The 25,675-nt window shown below is 44.5% G+C and overlaps 1 protein-coding gene across 2 annotated transcripts; it reads left to right on the top strand.

The window, feature by feature from the left end:
• On the top strand, positions 1 to 25,675 carry NSMCE1 (NSE1 homolog, SMC5-SMC6 complex component). 2 transcript variants are annotated; one of them, XM_040441607.1, is made up of 9 exons: positions 1 to 74; positions 5,450 to 5,567; positions 11,663 to 11,784; positions 12,601 to 12,678; positions 18,027 to 18,173; positions 20,429 to 20,545; positions 21,523 to 21,643; positions 24,303 to 24,668; positions 25,559 to 25,675. In XM_040441607.1, exons 2-8 carry the CDS (start codon positions 5,456 to 5,458, stop codon positions 24,407 to 24,409), a joined length of 804 nt encoding a protein of 267 aa, XP_040297541.1. In that variant the 5' UTR covers positions 1 to 74; positions 5,450 to 5,455; the 3' UTR covers positions 24,410 to 24,668; positions 25,559 to 25,675. The 2 variants fall into 2 exon arrangements, with proteins under 2 accessions (XP_040297541.1, XP_040297540.1); XM_040441606.1 differs by having other exon boundaries at positions 24,303 to 24,670; positions 25,545 to 25,675.

Raw genomic sequence — 25,675 nt, 5'->3', positions numbered from 1 at the left:
TGCGCCTGCGCTCAGGGGAAGGCGCGGATCAAATGACGACTTCTCTCCTTAGACTGCGGTCCCGCCAATTGCCGGTAGTGTGTGTGTGTGAACTGTCCGTACGTGTGTGGGGCGGCTTGCTGCGTCACAGGGTGAAAGGGGGGAAGGATTGGGGTGTGTGGTGTTCAGTACAGGAATATATTACTGTATAAGTAGCAGCTGACGCATAATGAGTGGGGGATAGAAATGTGCAAGTTCCAGTTCACACAGGGCATGGTAAATCACTTCTGGTCATTTGCTGTGTTTGTTGTGCTGCCCATATTGTCTGGGGGTAAAAAACCGCCTTGGCTTTTTTTTTTTTTACAGTTTTTTTGCAGTGTTTTTCAGGCTTTGTATATTTTTCCGTGTTTATAACCGCCTGTTGTAGCACTTTAAGGCCCCTTTCACACGGGTGCAATGCGTGAGGTGAACGCATTGCACCCGCACTGAATCCGGACCCATTCATTTCAATGGGGCTGTGCAGATGAGCGGTGATTTTCACGCATCACTTGTGCGTTGCGTGAAAATCGCAGCATGCGCTATATTGTGCGTTTTTCACGCAACGCAGGCCCCATAGAAGTGAATGGGGTTGCGTGAAAATCGCAAGCAAGTGCGGATGCGGTGCAATTTTCACGCACGGTTGCTAGGAGACGATTGGGCTGGGGACCCGATCATTATTATTTTCCCTTATAACATGGTTATGAGGGAAAATAATAGCATTCTGAATACAGAATGCAAAGTAAAATAGAGATGGAGGGGTAAAAAAAAATAATAAAAAAATTAACTCACAGAGTCCATTTGATCGCGTAGTTGCGGAGCTCTGTCTTCTGTAATGTTGAGCTGCCGGCTAAGGACCTGTGGTGATGTCACATCACATGGTCCCTCACCATGGTGATGAACCGTATGATTGGACCATGTGATGAGCACAGTGATGTCATCAAAGGTCCTATTCCTGTGCACAGCAAAGAAGTCAGAAGAGATGCCGGGCTGCGCAATCAAGTGGACTAAGGTGAGTTAATTTTTTATTTTATTTTTTTAACCCCTCCAGCCCTATTGTACTATGCATTCTGTATTCAGAATGCTATTATTTTCCCTTATAACCATGTTATAAGGGGAAATAATACAATCTACAGAACACCGATCCAAAGTCCGAACTTCTGTGAAGAAGTTCGGGTTTGGGTACCAAACATGCGCGATTTTTCTCACACGCGTGCAAAACGCATTACAATGTTTTGCACTCGCGCAGAAAAATCGTGCATGTTCCCGCAGCGCACCTTTTCCCGCAACGCCCGTGTGAAACCAGCCTAAGACCTTATTGACATTCCTGGTTTTCACTGACTGAACCACAGTAAAAAAAAATACCAATGAACGACATTAAAGTCAATGGGTAGGTGCGCTGTCCATGGAAAACGCGGAAGCGCACGTACCCATGGATTGCAATGTGTGTTCACGCATCGTTTTTTTTTGTTTTTGTTTTTTTCCTGACCGTGGTTAAGTAAAAAAAAAAAAAAAAATCACGGAGAGATGCCCTACTTTGGCCTGTGACGTAGACCAAGCACCCCCATTACAATCTTTGGGTCCATGAAATAAATCGGACGCCAGACGGATCGTATCTGACGTACGGTATATTTTCACGTTTGTCAAACAGACACGGAAATGTGAACGAGGCCTTAAGGCTACTTTCACACTTGCGGTAGCCTTTTCCGGCAGGGGAACAGTCTGCCCGATCCGTGCTACCGCGCCGGTGGAAGTCCGCTCTGGCACCGTTCACTATAATGGGGGCGGGCCGCAGCACGGCAAACAAGCTGAGAGGCGGCCGGACGAAAACTGCGGCATGTAGTTTCCGTCCCGCCCCCATTATAGTGAATAGGGCCGGAGCGGACTTCCGCCAGCACGGATCGGGCAGACTGTTACCCCGCCGGAAAAGGCTATACCGCAAGTGTGAAAGTAGCCTAAGTCAGGGATGCTGAACCTACGGTCCTCCAGCTTTTGCAAAACTACAACTCCCAGCATGCCCTAATGGCTATAGGCTGTCCAGGCATGCTGGGAGGGCCGCAGGTTGGACATCCCTGCCTTAGGCCTCATGCACACGACCGTTAAGTTTTTTTGTGGTCTGCAAACCACGGATCTGCAAAAACAGAAGCCGCCCGTGTGCCTTCCGCAATTTGCGGAACGGGTGGCCCATTGTAGAAATGCCTATTCTTGTCCGCAAAACGGACAAGAATAGGACAGGTTATATTTTTTTGCAGGGCTGCAGAACGGAGCAACGGATGCGGACAGCACACGGCTACATTGAAGTGAATGGGTCCGCACCCGAGCCGCAAAAACTGCGGCTCGGATGCGGACACAAACAATGGTCGTGTGCATGAGGCCTTAAAGGGGTTGTCACTCCAGTAAATGGCATTTATCATGTAGAGAAGGTACAAGGCACTTACTAACGTATTGTGATTGATTGTCCATGTTGCCTCCTTTGCTGGCTGCATTCATTTTTCCATCACATTATACGCTGCTTGTTTCCATGGTTACAACCACCCTGCAATCCCGCAGCGATGATCGTGCTTGCACTATATAGGATAAAGCTCCGGCCTCTCTGATGGCCGGGACCATGAGAGTGCACATAGGCTGGTGCACGACCACTGCTGATGGATTGCAGGGTGGTTGTAACCATGGAAACGAGCAGTGTATAATGTGATGGAAAAAATGAATCAAGCCAGCAAAGGAGGCAACATGGAGAATCACAATACATTAGTAAGTGCCTTGTATTCACTTTCTCTACATGATAAATGCTATTTGCTGAAGCGAGACAACCGTTTTAAGGCCGAGTTCACACGGGCGAGATTTCCGCACGGGTGCAATGCGGGAGGTGAACGCATTGCACCCGCACTGAATCCGGACCCATTCATTTCTATGGGGCTGTTCACATGAGTGGTGATTTTCATGCATCACTTGTGCGTTGCGTGAAAATCGCAGCATGCTCTATATTCTGCGTTTATCACGCAACGCAGGCCCCATAGAAGTGAATGGGGCTGAGTGAAAATCGCAAGCATCCGCAAACAAGTGCGGATACGGTGCGATTTTTCACGCACGGTTGCTAGGTGACAGCCTATTCACTGTATTATTTTCCTTTATAACATGGTTATAAGGGAAAATAATAGCATTCTTTAATACAGAATGCTTAGTAGGTGGTCAATTGAGGGTTAAAAAATAAAAAATAATTAACTCACCTTCTCCTCTTGATCGCGTAGCTGCTGGTCTCTTCTTACTACTTTAATTATGAGCTGCCGGCTAAAGGACCTGTGGTGACGTCAGATCACATGGTCCAATCACATGGTCCATCACCGTGGTCTACACACCACCAAACTCAAACCTGAACTTCTGTGAAGAAGTTCGGGTCTGGGTACCACAGTCAGTTTTTTATCACGTGCGTGCAAAATGCATTGCACCCGCGCGATAAAAACTGAACAACGGAATGCAATGGCAGTCAAAACTGACTGCAATTGGGTACCTACGCGCCCCGGTTTGCCGCAACGCATCCGGACCTTATCCGGACACGCTCGTGTGAACTCAGCCTAAGGGATTCTCTAGCCTTGGAACCAACAACCCTAGGGTCATCCGTTCCTGGCCGGTTCTGGGTGCTGCAGGAATGGGAAGCCACCGCAAGTCGCAGCAGTTTTAGGCTACTTTCACACCTGTGTTAGGTGCAGGTCCGTCTGGTATCTGCACAGACGGATCCGCACCTATAATGCAAACGCTTGCATCCGTTCAGAATGGATCCGTTTGCATTACCATGAACAAAAAAAAATAATATATATATTTTTTTTGTTCATGATAATGCAAACAGATCAGTTTTGACTTACATTGAAAGTCAATAGGAGGCGGATCCGTTTTCAATTGCACCATATTGTGTCAGTGAAAACGAATCCGTCCCCATTGACTTACATTGTAAGTCAGGATGGATCCGTTTGGCTCTGCATCGCCAGGCGTTTGGTGTCCGCCTCCAGAGCGGAATGGAAGCTGAACGGAGGCAAACTGATGCATTCTGAGCGGATCCTTATCCATTCAGAATGCATTGGGGCTGAACTGATCCGTTTTGGGCCGCTTGTGAGAGCCCTGACACGGATCTCACAGGCGGACCCAGAAACGGCAGTGTGAAAGTAGCCTTACCGGTATATCACTACTGTGATGAAGCGTTTGAGCCACTGAGGCCTGTGATTGACTACAGCAGTCATAGGACTAAGCAGCTTCTTGGTCCTGCAGGGACTGGAAGTGGCGGGACCACGGACAGGTGAGTTGAGTTTTTTTATGTTAGTTGGGACAGAGGAGGATCCCAGGGGTTGTCTGCTCCAAGGCCGGACAACCCCTTTAAAAAATAATTTTTGTCTGGTGTTTTTAAAGTCCCATAGAGAAGCCTGTGAGAACAGCACCCTACCGTGAGCACGCCGTGTGGTGGAAAAAAAAAAAAGCCAAAAATACACTCCCAAAAAAGACTACTTCCAAGATGAATAAAAACTGGGGCAGCATAAAATGGCAAAGGTAGTCATACTTGTCCCCCTCCAGTCCTCCCCAATGCTGATTGCAATCGCTGACCTCAGCAGTATATGGGACGTGACTGCTGAGTCCAGTGATTGGCTGCGGTGGTGATGTGGTATTTACAAGATGTCACAGCTGCAGCCAGGAAAACAGTCATCAGTGGGGAGGACTGGAGGGCAGCACTGGATGTGGCAGGGGGACTGAGTGTGACTGTTAGATTTACTGCTGCTGCTGCCCCCTCTTTTAAAGGGGTTTTCAGAGGCTTTTATACTGATCACCCGTCCTCTGGAGTGGTCTTCAGTATCTGGTGGGGTCTGGCACCCAGGTCAGCTGGTTGAGAAGCCATCGGCTCTCCTCAATCACAGGGCCGTCCATTGTATAGCGGCTGTGCTTGGTACTGAGCTCATCCCCATTCACTGCTCCTCGGCCACGTGGCTGATGAAAGTGATGTGACCTAGGCTATGCTGTGAGCACCGGTGTCTTCTCTAATAGCTAATTGGAGGGGGGCCCGGGTTTCGGACCCCTGCTGATCAGATACTGATGACCCAGCCAGTCTCGGTATGCTGTCTGTTTTCATCTCTTCAGGCTTATTATTCTGTATTGTGCACATCTAGGTAAAATTTTGTGTGCAGACTTCATTTGCCCCTCCTAGAGACATGTTAGGAGATAATGGGGGGATCATTTGCTAAGATCGCTACCCTACTTTTTGGCATAAAATTTTTAAAGGCCTGTTGAAGAGAGTAACGCTTCTTATTGATCTTCTTTTTTATTTTTTGTTTTGAATGCTGGGGAACCCTTTTAACAGTCAAATCAAGAGAAAGTCCGTCACTGTATTTGACCCCCATTTATCCCGGTAAATTTCATGCTTTATAGTGAATGTCTTCTGCTCTTTATTCCACAGTGAAGAATGGCCCTGAACGACAGCCATCGGCGATTCCTTCAAGTCCTGATGTCCCATGGGATAATGGAAGGCTCCGCTGTCAGGACGTTACATAGACATTGCTGTGAGGTACAGAAAGGTAAGTCCAGTATTATACTCTATAAAAAATAGCTGGCTCACACTATCTAATACACATTTAATAAATGCAATGGATATTACAAGAAGAAATGAATCAAAAACTAATAAAATAAAATATAAAATGTCACATATATGTAAACAAACAATATTTAGTATGGTCACGGTCCCCTTTAAAAAAAAAACTTTAGGCTACTTTCACACTCGCATTTTGTGCGGATCCGTTTGTATTATCTGTAACAAAGCCATGACGGATCCGTCTTGAACACCATTAAAAGTCAATGAAGGACGGATCCATTTTCTATTGTGTCAGAGAAAACGGATCCGTCCCCATTGACTTACATTGTGTGCCAGGAAGGATCCGTTTGGCTCAGTTTCATCAGACGGACACCAAAACGCTTCAAGCAGCGTTTTGGTGTCTGTCTCCAAAGCGGAATGGAGACTGAACTGATGCATTCTGAGCGGATCCTTTTCCATTTAGAATGCATTAGAATGCAAACTGATCCGTTTTGGACCGCTTGTGAGAGCCATGAACGGATCTCACAAACAGAAAGCCAGGGACGGAGGGATCTGGAACAGCTGCAAATGAAAAAAAAAAATCTGTGCAGCTATTCCAGATGTTCTTCTTTTCAGCAGCAAAGGGGTTAAATTCGCAGTGGTGTACACCACAAGTCCCAGCAAGCCACAGCAGCACAGAAAGGCACAGAACCTCTCTGCATGCAGTCACCAGCTAGAATGGCTGCATGCAGGGAAGTTCAGCCTCTTCCTGTGCAGCTATAGCGCTGCCATTGGCTGGAGCGTTGTTCCAGCCAATCGCAGCGCTGGCAGGGGACCCAAAACACTGGTGGCCTCACCTCGCATGTGACCGGTGATGACCAGTTCAGCACCGGCCACCGTCCCCTGATCTCCTCTCGCCCCTGAAAAAAAAAATAATAGAAGGTAGTCAATAAGGGGACAGTACTTTTTACTTCATTAGATTTCTGTACAGTTCTTAGTTTAAAGAGATTTTCCAGGATATTACTATTGGCAAGGTTATGACACCCCGTACGGCCACCAATAATCTGTTCTGCAGTAGCTCTGCAAGTATATAGCTACATCCATTATGTACTGGAAGGAGCTGGTTACTGTATCGCTGCACCCGTTGTAGTGAGCAGCGCTACAGTTACCAGCCCCATCCACTATACAGTCGATGTAGCTGTGTCGTTCTGGAGCTACCGCAGAACAGCTGGTTAGTGGGCGTGCGGGTGTTGGACCCTTCCCAATCAGACAGTGAATGCCTATACTGAGGATAGGTCGTGACTAGGTAAATTCTGGACAACTATTTTAAGGCATTCGGGCACTACATTCGGACACTACCATTATTACAATATACACAAACAGAAGATAAACTGAGACTAAAACGGGTATAGTAGCAAAATATAAATATACTTTATTGGGTGATACATAAAAATAATTAATTAGACATAATGCAATACATCAGATAAAAAAGTGGACTACACCTGAGGGGACATAACGTAGTCACACAAAAATAGGGGAGGCAACCAAAAAATTAACCTCTTCAGGACACAGGGCGTACAGGTACGCCCTGATGTCCTGGTACTTAAGGACACAGGGCGTACCTGTACGCCCTGTGTATTTCTGATCGCCGGCGGGCGGTGATCGGAAGCCGGTGTCTGCTCAAATCATTGAGCAGGCTCCTCGGCTAAATGCGCGGGGGGGTCCTGTGACCCCCCCATGTCGGCGATCGCCGCAAACCGCAGATCAATTCAGACCTGCGGTTTTACCTTATGCGGCGGGCGGCGGTGCCATCGGGTCCCCATGCGGTTGTAGGGGGGACCCGATGGCATGGAGGGCAGCGCGATCCCTAAGGAAGGCATCGGTGCTGCCTTCCGGTGAAGAGCCTGTGAGATCCAGCCCCCTGGATCTCACAGGCCGGAAGCTGTATGAGTTATACACACAGTATTACTCATACAGCCAATGCATTCCAATACAGAAGTATTGGAATGCATTGTAAAAGATTAGACCCCCAAAAGTGGGACAAAAAATAAAGTGAAAAATTAAGTTTTCCCCCCAAAAAATTAAAAGTTTCAAGTAAAAATAAACAAAAATGTAATTTTCCCCCAAAAAATTGGTAAAAAATAGGGGGGGGGAGTATACATATTAGGTATCGCCACGTCCGTATCGACCGGCTCTATAAACATATCACATGATCTAACCCCTCAGATGAATTTTTTGTCACCTTACATCACAAAAAGTGTAATAGCAATCGATCAAAAAGTCACACGCACCCCAAAATAGTGGCAATAAAACCGTCATCTCATCCCGCAAAAATCATACCCTACCCAAGGTAATCGCCCAAAAACTGAAAAAATTATGCCTCTCAGACTATGGAAACACTAAAACATGATTTTTATTGTTTCAAAAAAGAAATCATTGTGAAAAACTTACATAAATAAATAAAAAGTATACATATTAGGAATTGCCGCATCTGTGACAACCTGGTCTATAAAAATACCACATGATCTAATCTGTCAGATGAATGTTGTAAATAACAAAAAATAAAAACGGTGCCAAAACAGCTATTTCTTGTTACCCTGCCTCACAAAAAGTGTAATATAGAGTAGGGATCGACCGATATAGATTTTTTAGGGCCGATACCGATAATTTGTGAACTTTCAGGCCGATAGCCGATAATTTATACCGATATTCTGGGAATTTTCATTTTTGGAAAAAAATAATTTCCTACACAAATCTGCTGAAAATTAATATGTTTATTGTTAACGTGTATTTTTATTTTTTTGGAAATCTTTCTTTTTCATTTATACTTAATATATATATTTTTTTTACTAACTTTTTTAGCCCCCTTAGGGACTAGAACCCTTGTCCTATTCACCCTGATAGATCTCTATCAGGGTGAATAGGAGCTCACACTGTCCCTGCTGCTCTGTGCTTTGTGCACACAGCAGCAGGGAGCCGACTATGGCAGCCTGGGCTTCAGTAGCGTCCTGGCTGCCATGGTAACCGATTGGAGCCCCAGGATTACACTGCTGGGGCTCCGATCGGAGGAGCAGGGGAGAGGGGATCCTGTGGCCACTGCCACCAATGATTAATACTGGGGGGGCTTGGGTGGGGGGCGCCACCAATGATTAATACTGGGGGGCTTGGGGGGGCGCACTGCGCCACCAATGAAGAGAAATCTCTCGTTAATGCATATACAGGAGGCGGGAGCTGGCTGCAGAATCGCATAGCCGGCTCCCGACCTCTATGAGCGGTAGCTGCGATCCGCGGCACCTAAGGGGTTAACTACCGCGGATCGCAGCTACCGCTCATAGAGGTCGGGAGCTGGCTATGTGATTCTGCAGCCAGCTCCCGCCTCCTGTATATGAAGTAATGAAAGACTTATCTTCATTGGTGGAGCGGTGGCCACAGCCCCTCCCCTCCTCTTGTCCTCCCTCCTCTAATTGGCGGCAGCAGCAGCACAGGAGGAGGGAGACACTGCTTCCTTCTCCCCTGTGCTGCTGAGGGAACACTGAGAGCAGCGCGTTCTGTGTTCTTAATATGTTATCGGTATATCGGCAAAATAGATGCCGATACCGATAACTGTCAAAATCCTCAATATCGGCCGATAATATCGGTAAAACCCTAATGTAGAGCAACCAAAAATCATATGTACCCTAAACTAGTACCAACAAAACTGCCACCCTATCCCGTAGTTTCTAAAATGGGGTCACTTTTTTGGAGTTTCTACTCTAGGGGTGCATCAGGGGGGCGTCAAATGGGACATGGTGTCAAAAAAAACAGTCCAGCAAAACCTGCCTTCCAAAAACCGTATGGCATTCCTTTCCTTCTGCGCCCTGCCGTGTGCCCGTACAGCGGTTTACGACCACATATGGGGTGTTTCTGTAAACTACAGGATCAGGGCCATAAATATTGAGTTTGGTTTGGCTGTTAACCCTTGCTTTGTTACTGGAAAAAAATTATTAAAATGGAAAATCTGCCAAAAAAGTGAAATTTTGAAATTGTATCTCTATTTTTCATTAATTCTTGTGGAACACCTAAAGGGTTAACAAAGTTTGTAAAATCAGTTTTGAATACCTTGAGGGGTGTAGTTTATAGAATGGGGTCATTTTTGGGTGGTTTATATTATGTAAACCTCGCAAAGTGACTTCAGACCTGAACTGGTTCCTAAAAATTGGGTTTTTGAAATTTTCTGAAAAATTTCAAGATTTTCTTCTAAACTTCTAAGCCTTGTAACATCCCCAAAAAATTGAATATCATTCCCAAAATGATCCAAACATGAAGTAGACATATGGGGAATGTAAAGTAATAACTATTTTTTTTTAGTTATTACTATGTATTGTAGAAGTAGAGAAATTGAAAGTTAGAAATTTGCAAATTTTTCCAAAATTTGGGTAAATTTGGTATTTTTCTATAAATAAAAATGATTTTTTTTTTTTACTCAATTTTACCAGTGTCATGAAGTACAATATGTGACGAAAAAACAATCTCAGAACGGCCTGGATAAGTGAAAGCGTTTTAAAGTTATCACCACATAAAGTGACACTGGTCAGATTTGCAAAAAACGGCCTGGTCCTTAAGGAGTTAAAGACACATATAGAACACCCTTACACATATGGATATCTCATCTATTTGTCATGTATGTCAGAAAAGACAGTATAGATATAGATCTCCAAGCATACATATGCATATAAAAGACCTATCCAATGCGTCTAAAAAATGTTGCAAATATCAAGACCGTATTAGTATGTAGCTATATGTCTCCACATGGATAAAGACCTGCCTGTGCACTATAACAAAATCCCACATGAAGACATACATGCGCATAGCAATTAATCACTTTGGTGGTCCCACATATGAATGGTAATCAATCACTTAAATAGTCCCATACCCATACACATAGTGTCATCCGTCTCATAAGTAGAGAGCCAGACTCTATATGTATGTGTGAGCATGCACATAGATATCATAGGGCAAGTAAGGCTGTTCCCAATACTTTCAATAGAGCCATATATAAGAAAAGGCAGCAGGGATTAAACACCCAGGCGCCCGCATCCACAAAGTGAAAACAGGGATCTCGGAGATCCACCCCCGCAGCATGCACAAAGTAGCTAATTGTGCCACAAGAAAGGTGATGATTGCAACGAAAGGTAGCCTCACACATAAAGTAACATACCCATAAGGATAGAAATCTGTCCAACTCAGGAGAGCCACGTACCCCGACGCTCGTTTCGGCTGCAATGCCTTCTGGGGGGATTTTGAATGCCGGATCCGGCTCTAATACATTCCTATGGGGAAAAATGCCGGATCCGGCATTCAGGCAAGTCTTCAGTTTTTTTTCGCCGGAGATAAAACCGTAGCATGCTATGGTTTTCTCTTTTGCCTGATCAGTCAAAATGACTGAACTGAAGACATCCTGATGCATCCTGAACGGATTGCTCTCCATTTACAATGCATGGGGATAAAACTGATCAGTTCTTTTCCGGTATAGAGCCCCTAGGACGGAACTCTATGCCGGTGTGTGAAAGTACCCTTATACACGTCTGGATTATACATGTTATGTTTGGATGTTACATTTCCTCAGGACTGCCGCATTTCTCTTGTTGATGTGATTCATCTTTTTAATGTTTTATCCATATTTTGTGTCAATAAAGTATGACTTTTTTTTTTTTGCATGTTTGGGCTAGAACGACTATATTTTATTTTTTTCTATAATCTGTTATATGCAAGTCAGTTCGTTACTGGGGAAATTATTTATGGGTGCCCACTATAGGGACATTGAAGGAGCTTGTTTCCCCATAACCATTTGTTGACTGCTAGAAGTGCTGTACTCGGCTATGTATAAAGCGAAAATGGAGGAGCAAGGAGCGTGCATGCCCGTTGCATCATTCGTATGAGGTGAACACAGAACGCCTATTCTTGTGATCAGTAGGGATCCTAGTGGTCGGACCCTCACCGATCAGACTGTTATCAGCTGCACTATGCTGCCCTCACCGAGGGCCTTTTAATGATTTTTCTTGAATAGTAAAAGTGCTGTTTTTTATTTATTTTTTATTCACTTTTCATGTGTTCCTGTTTCAGCTCACTACATGCATGACAAGCTGGACGATTTTGTGGGCGTTGTCAACAAACATTTGCAGCCTCTGTTCATGCAGATTAGGAAGGGAACAGATGAAAATGATGGGAGAGGATACTACTCTCTGGTACGTTAAGTTCTCCTGCCTTATGCTGTGCCGTTCAGCCATCTGATTCAGCTAATGGGCAGATACAGCGAACTCCAGTACACAACTCGTACAAGCCTCATGAAAGGGGCTCGCTGGCTGGGAAAATTATCTACAAAAAATGTCAGAATGGGATAAAGTAAAATAAGTCAGACCCTCCCGTTAATGTTTCTTGGGTTCTGCAGTTCCATCTCTAGCTCCTAGTCCCCCTTGATATAGAAATATGGCCGCTCAGCCTATCGCTGGCTGTAACAGGAACACGGGAATTGGAGTGGCCTATTATTTTTTTTATGCCATTCTGACCCCTTTAATTAAAGGGATTGGTCACTTTCCAACAACTGTCGATCAATGTGTTTGTACGATGATTATACGACACTTACTATTATAGACTTTGGCCAAGTATTTTGTGCTGTCCACACAGGTCCTGTCCACAAAATGGCTGCTGATGGAGGGTCATGTGATCAGGCAAAGCACTCAGTCCACTCCATTAAAATACACTATATAAACTAAACTCTTAACACTGCAAGTGCAGATGGCAGATGTGTATTTGAGGGAAGAAGGCTGAGTGATGTGTCTAGAGTAATTTTTGCATGGTCACATGACCCTCCATCAGCGGCCATCTTGTGGACAGGTCTCCTGTGTAAAGAAGATTTGCCCAACAAGGGGACAAACTGCACAGAAAATCAACAAAAGCTATATTAGTATGTGCCATATAGTCCTCTTACATACACACTGGTTAAAAGTAGCCTGAAAGTGGCCAACCCCTTTAAGCTTTCCCTTATGCTTCTTATTCTCTAGGTTAACATTGCGGAAAATGAAGTTACAAAGATGGCAGTGGACCACACAGAGAATGAACTGGAGTTATTTAGAAAGACGGTAAGATCTGTATTTTTGACGTAATGTATTCAGTCCTCCTAAAAAAGCGGAATCCTCATTTTGTGTCACATCAGTGACTTCAAGATCCCCCAGACTGAATAAGTGTAAAGCACATGTGAGGAACTAGTCGCAGACCTGATGATTTGTACAGTATGTGTTAATTTAGGAATGTACAGAATGTGTTAATTTAGGAAGTCATATTTTCCTGTCCCCCACGACAGCACCACAGAGAGAGAGGATCCGACCCCAGGGACAGGAAACCCGCAGAATAAAAAGGTGGAGCCTCTCTCCCACCTCAGTGGTTTCCTCCAGGGAACCTGCAGTTTTCTTTAAGGTACCACTAGCCTGCAAGTCCCAGAGGTTCTGGAGGTCTAGTTGGTAACATACCTGCTGGGGTCTATCGCCCATAGGTTGGGCTGGCAGGACCCTAGGTGCCGGTGGAGGTCCGGGGCCTCTATCCGGTGCTTGCGGCGGGTGCGTGTGACCCTCCAGGGGAGTAAGGCCACGCGACACTGGAGAGAGAAAAGAAACAGCCCCAGGGGGGTGATGCATTCCTATACATGCGGCCTGATGGAGGCATTTTCCGGCGTGTGAATTCTGAGGGCAGAGCAGCCGAGTGCGCTTCATAAGGACACTTCCGGTAAGCATGTGCGTTCCATGTGACCCACTTCCGGTGGCATGCATTCCACGGGCGCGCCTCCGGTTTGGGTATCGCGCTCGATGCGCATGGCTTCCGGAGGAGGATCTCTTAGGAGAGCGCAGGTCCAGTGAGGTCCCGGAATACTGCCTCCCGTGAAGTTTATTTCTGCTCTCCTGTTTAATACCAGTCCTGCTGGTAAATTCTAAATGTCGGGTTCGCCTTCCATATCTCCAGAGTTTCTGTGATATTGTTTCTGTCTTACATTCTAATATCTTCCTAGCCTCATGGAGGAAGAAAAAAGGTTCCTTCGCCGGTACTTAAGCTCATGTTTGAAGACATTTGGGGTAAGTGCCCAGTTCTATTTACTAAATTGATGTTTGGTCATTTATTTGTTTTTAGACAAGACCCAGAAAGGTTTTGGCAAAACGAAAAAACGAAGAATGTGCGCTGTGTGAATGCCCTTTATCCTCCTCTTACGCTAAAAGTCTGTGCCAGCAATTCATAGATAAAACCGTTTTGGAAGAATCCCCTTGTTTCCTAAAGAATATAAAGTCTCTCATTAGGTCGGAGGTTAGATCTTCTTTAAAATCTTGTAAACGTCAGAAGAAATCCACAGAGGCTTTGTCATCAGAAGTGGATTCCGTAGACAGTGATCAGGAGACGTTTATATCTACGGATTCCTCATCCTCTGGAGAGGAGTTAGATAGAAGTAGCTTATTTCCGGTGGAAGATACGGACAAACTATTAAAGGCTATTCGTTCCACTTTAGGACTAGAGGATGTAAAAGATAAGTCAATGGTTGATTCTGTATTTGAAGGGCTTCAAGAGAAGAAACACAGATTTTTCCCTTTACATAAGAGCGTTATTGCCCTCATTAGTAAAGAATGGAAAAATCCAGATAAGAAAGTATTTAACTATCGGTGCACCGAAATGAAAATTCTGGTCCGAAACCGAAAATTCAGGATGCCCTTGACCGAAAACCGAAACCGAAACTGCCTTTTTGCCCAAATACTTTTAAAATACTTTTTTTTTAATGATTTTATTAATAATGCTTTTTCATGAATGAAATTCATCTGTGGGTGGCGCTGTTATGGAGAGGGGGATCTGTGGGTGGCGCTGTTATGGAGAGGGGGATCTGTGGGTGGCGCTGTTATGGAGAGGGGGATCTGTGGGTGGCGCTGTTATGGAGAGGGGGATCTGTGGGTGGCGCTGTTATGGAGAGGGGGATCTGTGGGTGGCGCTGTTATGGAGAGGGGGATCTGTGCACTGTTATGGAAAGGGGATATGTGCACTGTTATGGGCATAACAGTGCACAGATCCCTTTCCCCATAACAGTGCACAGATCCCTTTCCCCATAACAGTGCACAGATCCCCCCTCCCCATAGCAGTGCCATAGACCGATCCCCCTACCCATAACAGCCCCAGCCCTGCTGCTCACAGCATCACTCACTGCATCTTTATTTTACCTTACAATCGTGACGCTCCGGTAACAACTCTGCAGGCAGAGCGGAGGCCGGCGTAACGTCACTTACTCACGTGACGCACCTGCTCCGCCCACTTTATGAATGAAGGAGGCGGAGCAGGCGCGTCACGTGAGTAAGTGACGTTACGCCGGCCTCCGCTCTGCCTGCAGAGTTGTTAGTTACTGGAGCGTCACGATTGTAAGGTAAAATAAAGATGCAGTGACAAAGTAAACCGCCCGCCCGCAGATGGTGGGTGACAAATCCCACACCCCATATTTTCGGCCGATATGTAACAATATCGGCCGAAGTGGATTAGGTGCATTTTCGGCCGATATTTTCGGCTGCCGGAATTTCGGTGCACCCCTATATTTAACCCTAGGAGTTTTAAGAGAAGATATCCCTTTGAGGAAGAGGCCTCTTCTTCTTGGTATAAGGCACCAAAAATCGATGTTGCCATTTCCAAGATATCAAAAAATTCCTCCCTTCCATTCGAGGACATGGGATTTCTAAAAGATCCGTTAGATAAGAAGATTGACTCCTGCCTTAAAAGTACATGGGAGGCATCCACCTCCGCTTTTAGACCTAGTGTAGCATCTACGGTTGCAGCCAGATCCATGGTCATTTGGTTAGAGAGGTTGGAGAACCAGATTCGTGATAAATGCCCCAGAGAAGAAATCTTAGCCTCTATCCCTACCTTACAGAAGACAGCAGACTTTATGGCTGATGCCTCTGTGGACTCTATTAGATTGTTAGCTCAGGCCTCCTCTCTTTCCAATTCAGCTCGGCGAGCTCTATGGTTAAAGAATTGGAGAGGAACAAACGACGATTATGTGGTATCCCTTGTCAGGGAGAATTCTTGTTTGGCCCAGAATTAGACTCCCTTTTAGAGTAGGCAGCTGATAAAAAAAAAAATGAAATTTCCAGGTGTCTCTACAGGTTTTACCTCCAATTCCTTCTCTAAATCTAGACGTCCCTTTCGTTCCTCAGGGTTCAGGGGGAAAAGTTGTGGTAGCGCAAAGAGCCAGAATTCCAGATCTAGGGGGTTTGAGAGCAGAGGTTTTTTTGTTCGGAAATTCCTCCTCTCAACCTAAGAAACCATCCCAACCACAATGACGCCAGAAGTTCTGTGGGAGGGAGACTAAAGTTCTTCCTTTCCGCATGGGAAGAAGTGGGGGGGGGGGGGGGGGAATCCCCGTATGGGGTAGATGCTCTTCTCCTGAAGTGGAATTTCCCCTTGGGTTATTCTTTTCCTCCTTTCCAATTGATTCCACTGGTGCTCAAAAAGATCAGGAACGAGGGAGCGAGAATGATACTAATAGCCCCCTTCTGGCCAAGGAGAGCTTGGTTCTCTCTCCTAAAGGCTATGTCGATATCAGACCCTTGGATACTTCTGGAGACTCCGGATCTTCTCGAACAGGGGCCAGTGTGTCATATAGACGTCAGGGGTTTGCATCTAACGGCATGGAATTTGAAAGGGCCCTATTGACTAAACAGGGGTTTTCTGAGGCCCTAGTGTCCACCTTATTAAAAAGTAGAAAGGCGGTTAACTGTGTAAATTTATGCTAGGGTTTGGAGAAAATACCTTGAATCTTTAGGGGTCAGGTCAGGTTCTGTACCATCTGAAACCTCTGTTTTCCAAGTCCTGGAATTTCTGCAGAAAGGGCTGACAGGGGGACTAGCTAAAAGTTCAGGTATCTGCTCTCTCTGCCCTTTTTCATAGAAACTTTGCCTCTAACCCATGTGTGGAAAGGTTCTTTAAAGCAGTGGACAGAATTCTACCGGTAAAATGGCCCCGTGGGATTTAAACTTAGTTCTGAATGCTTTGACCCATCAACCATTTGAACCATTGTCTTTCTGTTCTGTAAAACTCCTTACTTTCAAGCTAGTTTTATTAATAGCTTTAACCTCCGCCAGAAGGATCAGCGAGATCCAGGCTGTGTCTATAAACCCCCCTTTTATGTAAATTGCTGATGATAGGGTGGTCCTGAAACCAGATCCTGCCTTTTTGCCAAAGGTCCCATCTAGGGTTATTAGACTTCAGGAAATTGTACTTCCTTACAACCTTTTTTTTTCTTATCCTAAAACTCAAGAGGATAGTAGGTTACACTGTCGTTAGGAGATGCCTTTTGCATTACCTAGATGTAACTAAGGATTGGGGGGAATCCTCTTCTCTTTCCCAGGGAGGAACAAGGGAAAGGTAGCCTCAAAAGGTTCTCTAGCTAGATGGATTAAATCAGTCATTTCCCTAGCTTATTCCTTGTCTGGTAGTCCTCTACCAAGCTCTCTTAAGGCACATTCCACTAAGGCTGTCTCCACATCTTGGGCTGATCTAATGTCTCCATTGAACAAATCTGGCAAGGCTGCCACGTGCCCCTTCAACTTTCTACAAGCACTATTGTCTCCAACTGAATTCTTCCTCTGATCTCCTGCTTGGTACCAGGGTTCTTCAAGGGGTGCCCCCCCCCCCCCCCTCTGTAAGGAAGGGGTGTTCTTTGTAATCTCTCTCTGTGGTGCTGTCGTGGGGGAAGAGAAAAATGATTATTACACTTACCGGTAATCGGATTTTCCAGACCCCACGACAGCACCCTTCCTTATTACCTCCCTGAAGTCACTCTCATGCTCTGTAAACCACTGAGGTTGGGGAGAGGCTTCACCTTTTTATTCTGCAGGTTTCCTGTCCCTGGGGTCGGATTCTCTCTCTCTGTGGTGCTGTCGTGGGGTCTGGAAAAACAGAGCCTGGAGGTGTCTATATGACATGCAGTGCATCATGCGCCTGCCGATTTGTCATAAAATATTCATTGATGTTTCATATTTATATTGGGCTGAAGGGGTTCAGTTTTTAAATATCTGAAGATGTCAGGGGTAGTAAGTAAATTCTGCAGAGGATTTGCATAGGGTTGCAGTGATTACTAGTACTGTACAAGCAGTTGACTTACCATTTGCTTTATTTATTTATTTTATTTTTTATTTTTTACAATGTTCAGTTTTTCACCCCTGGAACTATGTTTAGGAGAAGTCATTGCACTAATTTCTTTCTGATCCGTTGCACCGCTACAAAGCGAGGTATTGATATTGTAATGTCCGAACGGGTGAAATGTCCTTTTTTTTTTTCAGTTCTTTACTGTGGACGTGGTCTGACTCCTTGTAAATCTATCTCATTTTGCAGTGACACTGAGAAGTCTGAAAATATAATTCTTTGTTTCTTCTGTTTCTTTTCATCTCTATTCACATTCCACCCTGAGCAGATGGATCTGATAATAGACTCGGACAATGGGTTTGCGTCTTCGACAAACATTTTAAACCTTGCCGACCAACTGCAAACCAAGAAAATGAAGAAAAAGGATGTTGAACAACTACTTCAGAGTTTTGTACAAGAAAAGTGGCTGATTGAGGTAAGTTGTCCGCTCTTAGATACTTACAACATCATACATAAGAATTGCATACCGATCAAAATATTGTGTTTTTTGCATACTTAAAGAGGCTGTCTCCCATATGAATGGGGAGTGGTGGTTGAGCATCCACACTGCAACTCCATTCATCTCTGTATGCTCTCTATGCACTGTGTGCATGCTCAACCACTGCTGCAATTATACAGGGGGAGACAGGACCTCATTGTTGTGATTGGTGGGGTTATCAACCATTGGACCCCCACTTATCAGAGACATCCCCCTATAATGTGGATATGGATCCACGGCATGCTCACAACCCGGTAATCCAGAAATAGGGTCCATGGTGTAAATAAAATCCAAAAATGAATTGAAATAAATCCATTAAAAAGCACATACCCTCCTGTACATCGATTAGCATGCTAAGATTAAGACTGTTGCAGTCGGTTGAAACATGTCAGCAATGTACCACGAGGAGATATACGTTTTAATTGATTTATTTCAATTAATTTTGGGATTTTATTTACACGCTGGATCTTGTTTTTTCTATTTCTAAATGTTCAGACACCTCCTTTAATTCCCTTATTCGGCCTTAAAACAGACCTGTCCTATTTAACAGAAGCACATGATTGTGACCCAGTGCTTCCCAAGCCCCCTCCTGCTCCCCTTATCAATGATTGTTGATGATGTGTTTGCTAATAGATACTGTACATACAGAAAGCACACAAATAGGAACAAATAGAGAACATGAACTAAAGACTCGCATCACAAGGACTGTCCCATTTAAATGTTAAAAAATCCAAATTCAATGTAGTTCAATACATCTGACATTCTAATAAAAATATCAATCATCATCTCGACTTAAAAAGTGCAAAACTTTAGGACCAGTTGTGTTCCGCCATGTTGATTTATTTTGTTAATTCAACGGTTATTAACTTTTCAAAAAACTTTGGATGTGTCATAGAGACGTATCAAAAGTTTAGATCGGTGGGGGTCTGAGTGCTGAGACTTACACTTTTTAAGATACGATGAATAAACATCGATAGTTTTTTCAAACTCCCAGTTCTTTGGACTACTTTAAATATGGATGTGTTACTATACCAAGAGAAACATAAAATGAACCAGTCGGTACATGGGACCCACATATAAACTGTCATTGGAATGTTGATTTATGTCAGTGTCACTTTTTTGTACCCAGCAACTGCATGTTTTACCTTGTATGTGATTACATTATATGAATTATATACAGTACAGACCAAAAGTTTGGACACACCTTCTCATTCAAAGAGTTTTCTTTATGATTCACACTGAAGGCATCAAAACTATGAATTAACACATGTGGAATTATATACATAACAAACAAGTGTGAAACAACTGAAAATATGTCATATTCTAGGTTCTTCAAAGTAGCCACCTTTTGCTTTGATTACTGCTTTGCACACTCTTGGCATTCTCTTGATGAGCTTCAAGAGGTAGTCCCCTGAAATGGTTTTCACTTCACAGGTGTGCCCTGTCAGGTTTAATAAGTGGGATTTCTTGCCTTATAAATGGGGTTGGGACCATCAGTTGCGTTGAGGAGAAGTCAGGTGGATACACAGCTGATAGTCCTACTGAATAGACTGTTAGAATTTGTATTATGGCAAGAAAAAAGCAGCTAAGTAAAGAAAAACAAGTGGCCATCATTACTTTAAGAAATGAAGGTCAGTCAGTCAGCCGAAAAATTGGGAAAACTTTGAAAGTAAGGGCTATTTGACCATGAAGGAGAGTGATGGGGTGCTGCGCCAGATGACCTGGCCTCCACAGTCACCGGACCTGAACCCAATCGAGATGGTTTGGGGTGAGCTGGACCGCAGAGTGAAGGCAAAAGGGCCAACAAGTGCTAAGCATCTCTGGGAACTCCTTCAAGACTGTTGGAAGACCATTTCAGGGGACTACCTCTTGAAGCTCATCAAGAGAATGCCAAGAGTGTGCAAAGCAGTAATCAAAGCAAAAGGTGGCTACTTTGAAGAACCTAGAATATGACATATTTTCAGTTGTTTCACACTTGTTTGTTATGTATATAATTCCACATGTGTTAATTCATAGTTTTGATGCCTTCATAGTCATGAAAATAAAGAAAACTCTTTGAATGAGAAGGTGTGTCCAAACTTTTGGTCTGTACTGTATATCCAATGACAGATTGGTGCAGAAGGCATTTTGCGCATTTATGTTTGTTGTATGTGTGATTGATTGACCTTTTTGACTTATTTCATGATCTTTAGAAAGATGGAGAGTACAGCCTTCACACTCGCTGCATAATGGAAATGGAACATTATATACAGAGCACGTACCAGGACATAGTCAAAACCTGCAATATCTGCCGCAATGTCACTATTCAGGTAACACCCTGGTAGATATTGGTGAATTGCATTTCCGTGAAATAACTTTTATTAATTGGAGAAAGGTTGTCTTTCTGGAACACCCCTTTAAGGCTACTTTCACACTTGCGTTCGGAGCGGATCCGTCTGGTGTCTGCACAGACGAATCCGCTCCTATAATGCAAACGATGGGATCCGTTCAGAATGGATCCGTCTGCATTAGCTTTCAGAAAAAATTCTAAGTCTGTAAGTCTGGACGGATCTGTTTGGCTCCGCGGACGCAAGCTGCGTTCGGGTGTCCGTCTGCTGAGCGGAACGGAGGTCAAACGGTGCCAGACTGAGGCATTCTGAGCGGATCCGCATCCACTCAGAATGCATTGGGGCCGTACGGATCCGTTCGGGGCCGCTTGTGAGAGCCTTCATACGGAACTCACAAGCGGAACCCCGAACGCTAGTGTGAAAGTAGCCTAAGTGAAGTGGAAAGGACATAATGTGTTTTACTAATGGCAATGATAGATTGTAACATTCAGAAGGATTATTTTATTTATTTTTTAATCCATCGGCAGGTTCCCTGTGCCATTGAGAGTTTTCCATGTTATCCAAAGGCTCCTGCAATGTAGAATGGCCTTGATATTTATTTAATGTGGCTTAAAGGGGTTGTCTAAGTTTCTGATTTTGATGGCCTATTCTCCTCCACCCCTCCTTGTAGTTCCGGCGCCAGAAGTACCTAACTCTGTCCCTTGTGTAGTGGGCAGAGCTGGTAACTACAGCGCTGCTCCCATTCAGTTCCATAGGAACAGTGCTGCAGTTACCAGCTCCGTCCACTACACAAGGGACACAGGTATCTACTTCCGGTGCAGAAACTACAAGGAAACAGCTGATCTGCGGGGGTGGTTTGTGTCCTATCCTGAGGATAGGCTATCAATATTAAACTCATTGACAACCCCTTTAAAGATTTTCACTTTAATTACTTTAGGTTCTTTTCTTTTTGTTTCTAGGGCCAGGTCTGTGATAACTGTGGCATCAAGATTCATTTGACTTGCCTGGGAAAGTTTTTCAAAGGACAAAATGAGCCACATTGTCCCCAGTGTGGTGAAGCATGGTCGCAAGAAATTCCCAGTAAGATCAGTATTTGAATGATGCAGACATGCATAACATGTGGTTATAAAGGAATGCACTTAAAAAAATGTAACTGCATTAATTATGTGAATTTTAAGGGGGTGACCCATTGCAACAGCCCTTGTCCAAATACCCTATAAGGTTGGGGTCCCCTGCTTAGGAACCCCATCTATATACCTGACTGAAAGTGGATCTTGCAAGCCTGCCTGTACAGTCAAGTACCATATTTTTTGCTTTATGAACATGACACCTTGACGGGGTGCGCAGGGCTCCGATATGTTCCTGACTGGAATATATTGGCTAAAGTCTCCGCTTTTAACATCAGCCTGAGGGTCTAGCCAGTATGGTCAATCACATATTATTGTGGTGCACCTTATTTCTGTGATTTATGTATAAACATGCCTAAATATAAGTGACATCTATATTTAGGCATGTTGGCATGAGGAAAATAAGAAAAAAAAAATTCATCTGACCACAGATCAGACCCCTAATCTTCATCAGACCTCAAATCAGAACCTCATTCTTCATCAGACCTCAGATCAGACCCCCAATCTTCATCAGAACCTCATTCTTCATCAGACCTCAGATCAGACCCCCAATCTTCATCAGACCTCAGATCAGACCCCCAATCTTCATCAGACCTCAGATCAGACCCCCAATCTTCATCAGACCTCAGATCAGACCCCCAATCTTCATCAGACCTCAGATCAGACCCCCAATCTTCATTAGATCTCAGATCAGACCCCAATCTTCATTAGGACTCCTCAAAAAGACCCCATCTATATTCCTGACTGAAAGTGGATCTTGCAAGCCTGCCTGTACAGTCAAGTACCATATTTTTTGCTGTATGAACATGACACCTTGACGGGGTGCGCAGGGCTCCGATATGTTCCTGACTGGAATATATTGGCTAAAGTCTCCGCTTTTAACATCAGCCTGAGGGTCTAGCCAGTATGGTCAATCACATATTATTGTGGTGCACCTTATTTCTGTGATTTATGTATAAACATGCCTAAATATAAGAGACATCTATATTTAGGCATGTTGGCATGAGGAAAATAAGAAAAAAAAAATTTCATCTGACCACAGATCAGACCCCTAATTTTCATCAGAGCTCAGATCAGACCCCCAATCTTCATCAGACCTCAGATCAGAACCCCAATCTTCATTAGACCTCAGATCAGACCCCCAATCTTTATCAGACCTCAGATCAGACCCCAATCTTCATCAGACCTCAGATCAGACCCCCAATCTTCATCAGACCTCATATCAGACCCCCAATCTTCATCAGACCTCAGATCAGACCCCCAATCTTCATTAGATCTCAGATCAGACCCCAATCTTCATTAGGACTCCTCAAAAAGACCCCCCCCCCCCCAGTCTTCATCAGACCTCAGATCAGAACCCCAATCTTCATTAGACCTCAGATCAGAACCCCAATCTTCATTAGACCTCAGATCAGACCCCCAATCTTCATTAGGACTCCTCAAAAAGACCCCCCCCCCCCTCAGTCCTCATCAGACCTCAGATCAGACCCCCAATCTTCATTAGATCTCAGATCAGACCCCCAATCTTCATTAGGACTCCTCAAAAAGACCCCCCCCCCCCCCCAGTCCTCATCAGACCTCAGATCAGACTCCCAATCTTCATTAGATCTCAGATCAGACCCCCAATCTTCATTAGGACTCCTCAAAAAGACCCCCCCCTCAGTCCTCATCAGACCTCAGATCAGACCCCCAATCTTCATTAGGACTCCTCAAAAAGACCCCCCCCCCCCCCCCCTCAGTCCTCATCAGACCTCAGATCAGACTCCCAATCTTCATCAGACAACCCACCCCCCAATCCTCATCAGATCTCAGATCAGATCCCCTAATCTTCATCAAACCTCAGACATCAAATAAATGAAAGATCTTACCTCTTCTGCTCCGGGCGGCACTGCCACTCGGGAGATCCATCCTGCTTTTCCTGAAGTGCTGGGGGTGCCGGTCCTGCTGCCTATAGTGTGGAGCGAGTGTTACCTTGAGTGCAAGGGGATGCGGTGAGTATTTTTTAAAATTTCCATCCCTGAAAGGTCCTTTTTTGACATATTGTATTCATTAACAGCCATTACACGGGTGCACGCCTGTCTAAATGACTGTTAAAACGGGTCCATTGATTTCATTGGGGGTCTGTCTGACCTTCAAAATAGCCAAAAATAGCACATCGCCTTTTTTTTTTTTTGACAGCTGCTATTAACTGGCTGTTGAAAAAAATAAAATAAATGGCCATGTGAATAGCCCCATCGACTTTAATTGGTTCTAAAGTATCTTGGACACGCATGTGTTACTGAGAGGGACACACCCTTGTGAGAAAAGTCTGAAACCAGTTGCAGGTTGTAAACTGAACATCTTGGGGTCAGAAAATGAATGAGGATTGCAGACTGAAACTTGGTGCAACCTTTCCAGCTAAGGTTGCACCAAGGGTTAACCATTAACTTATGTTAAACTCATTTTTGCACTGTAAAGGTGCCCATAGTTTTTAATCAACTTTAGTAGTAGACCGCTTCATATCATAGTTTTGGCAGTAGAGGGATTACTAATATCATGATATTATAAATCTTTTTGTCTAGAAAGCAGGATTAATATTATACAGAATTAATGATTGATTATATACTTCACAGGTTTGTCACAGACCAATTCCCAAACTCCTTCCACATCCCAGAGCAATACGAGAACAGGACAGAGGAGAGGAAACAGCGTAGCAGCCACTAGATCAAGACGATCATAAAACGGCACAACCTTATATATTTTTTTGTAATATTTTGTACAAAAATGTTCATAATTAGCTTCTCATTTTTTTTAGCTTTGAAATCTTTTGTATTGTAAAGTTACAAAAAAAACGTATTTTATATGTCTGTAATGTTGCATAGTAAAGTAATAATTAAAATAAAGCCAAGCGGTGAGCAGGTGTAATTACACGCAAGCCGTCCCATTCAATTTAATGGGACGGCTCGTTCCTATACACTTCTATAGGAGCTATCCGTCCCGTGTCGGACCCCTTCGTTCTGATATTGATGACCTATCCTGAGGATAGGTCATCAATATGAACAGCCCAGAGAACCCCTTTTACCAATGGCCAGCAGCCTACCCCACTAAGCTAAGGATTCATAATTACCTCCTCCCTGCCACTCCGGTCCTCCGCGCTGCCTCCAGTGTCTCCATCATCCAGTCCCTACACAGTTTTTTTTCCGCTGCAGCCAGTGTCTGGCTCTTCAGTGATGTGGCCACAAGCAGCACCTCACCATTGAAACCAGTCATTAGCTGCAGAGGAGCATGTGACCATGACCATGCAGCGCTGGAAGAAAACAGTGTGGGGTCCGGATGATGGAAGCAGTGTGGAAAACTGGAGCAGCGGGGAGCAGGTAAGTATAAACCCTTAGCTTAGTGAGACAGACTGATGGCACTTGGTAAAATGGCAATAGTACCAGAGAACCCCTTTAAGGTATGGCCACATGGGGAATCTGTTTCACAGGTGTCTTGGTTGTCTGTGGCAAAGCTGGGATTAGAGGTTTATCTGACCCTAACCATTACAGCAGAAGACGGCTGTAGTTCTCCCTTGGGCTCTTGCTATCGATCCAGCCCTGCCTGTGCAGTCGTCATAATGTACTCTGCATGTCATTGTGTCTGAATGTATGACAGTCCATAACATTCAGTTACATCATGGTGCGTTAAGAGGTTAAGTTTGTACAGGTTTTCCGGCCTCTGGATGTAAACAACAATATTCACATTCACTGACCGCAAACGGACATCTTGACTAGGGAGCAATTGAAGTATATGGTGTATTAGAAAGCTGCAGAACTCTTTCATTATGCATTGATTAAAGTGGTATTCTGGTTGTTAAGTTATCCCCTGTCCTGTGACAGGGGATAACTATTAGATCAATGGGGGTCCTACCGCTGCATCTCCCACCAATCACATGAATAAAGACACCATACCCCGTTGAGCCCACGAAATGAATGGAGCGGCCAGTCGGGCAGGTGAACTTCTGCTCCCT

Source organism: Bufo bufo, chromosome 7, assembly GCF_905171765.1.
Source record: "Bufo bufo chromosome 7, aBufBuf1.1, whole genome shotgun sequence".
In the NCBI taxonomy this organism is placed as follows: Eukaryota; Metazoa; Chordata; class Amphibia; order Anura; family Bufonidae; genus Bufo; species Bufo bufo.
This window is presented reverse-complemented; position numbering and strand designations above follow the sequence as displayed.

What these genes read in the sequence shown, in the direction of transcription:
- NSMCE1 (XM_040441607.1), top strand. Translation starts at nt 5,456, where the DNA reads ATGGCCCTGAACGACAGCCATCGGCGATTCCTTCAAGTCCTGATGTCC. An exon ending in GGAGAGGATACTACTCTCTG is followed by an intron (nt 11,785 to 12,600) that starts GTACGTTAAGTT and finishes CTTATTCTCTAG; the next exon opens with GTTAACATTGCGGAAAATGA. An exon ending in TGGAGTTATTTAGAAAGACG is followed by an intron (nt 12,679 to 18,026) that starts GTAAGATCTGTA and finishes CACCCTGAGCAG; the next exon opens with ATGGATCTGATAATAGACTC.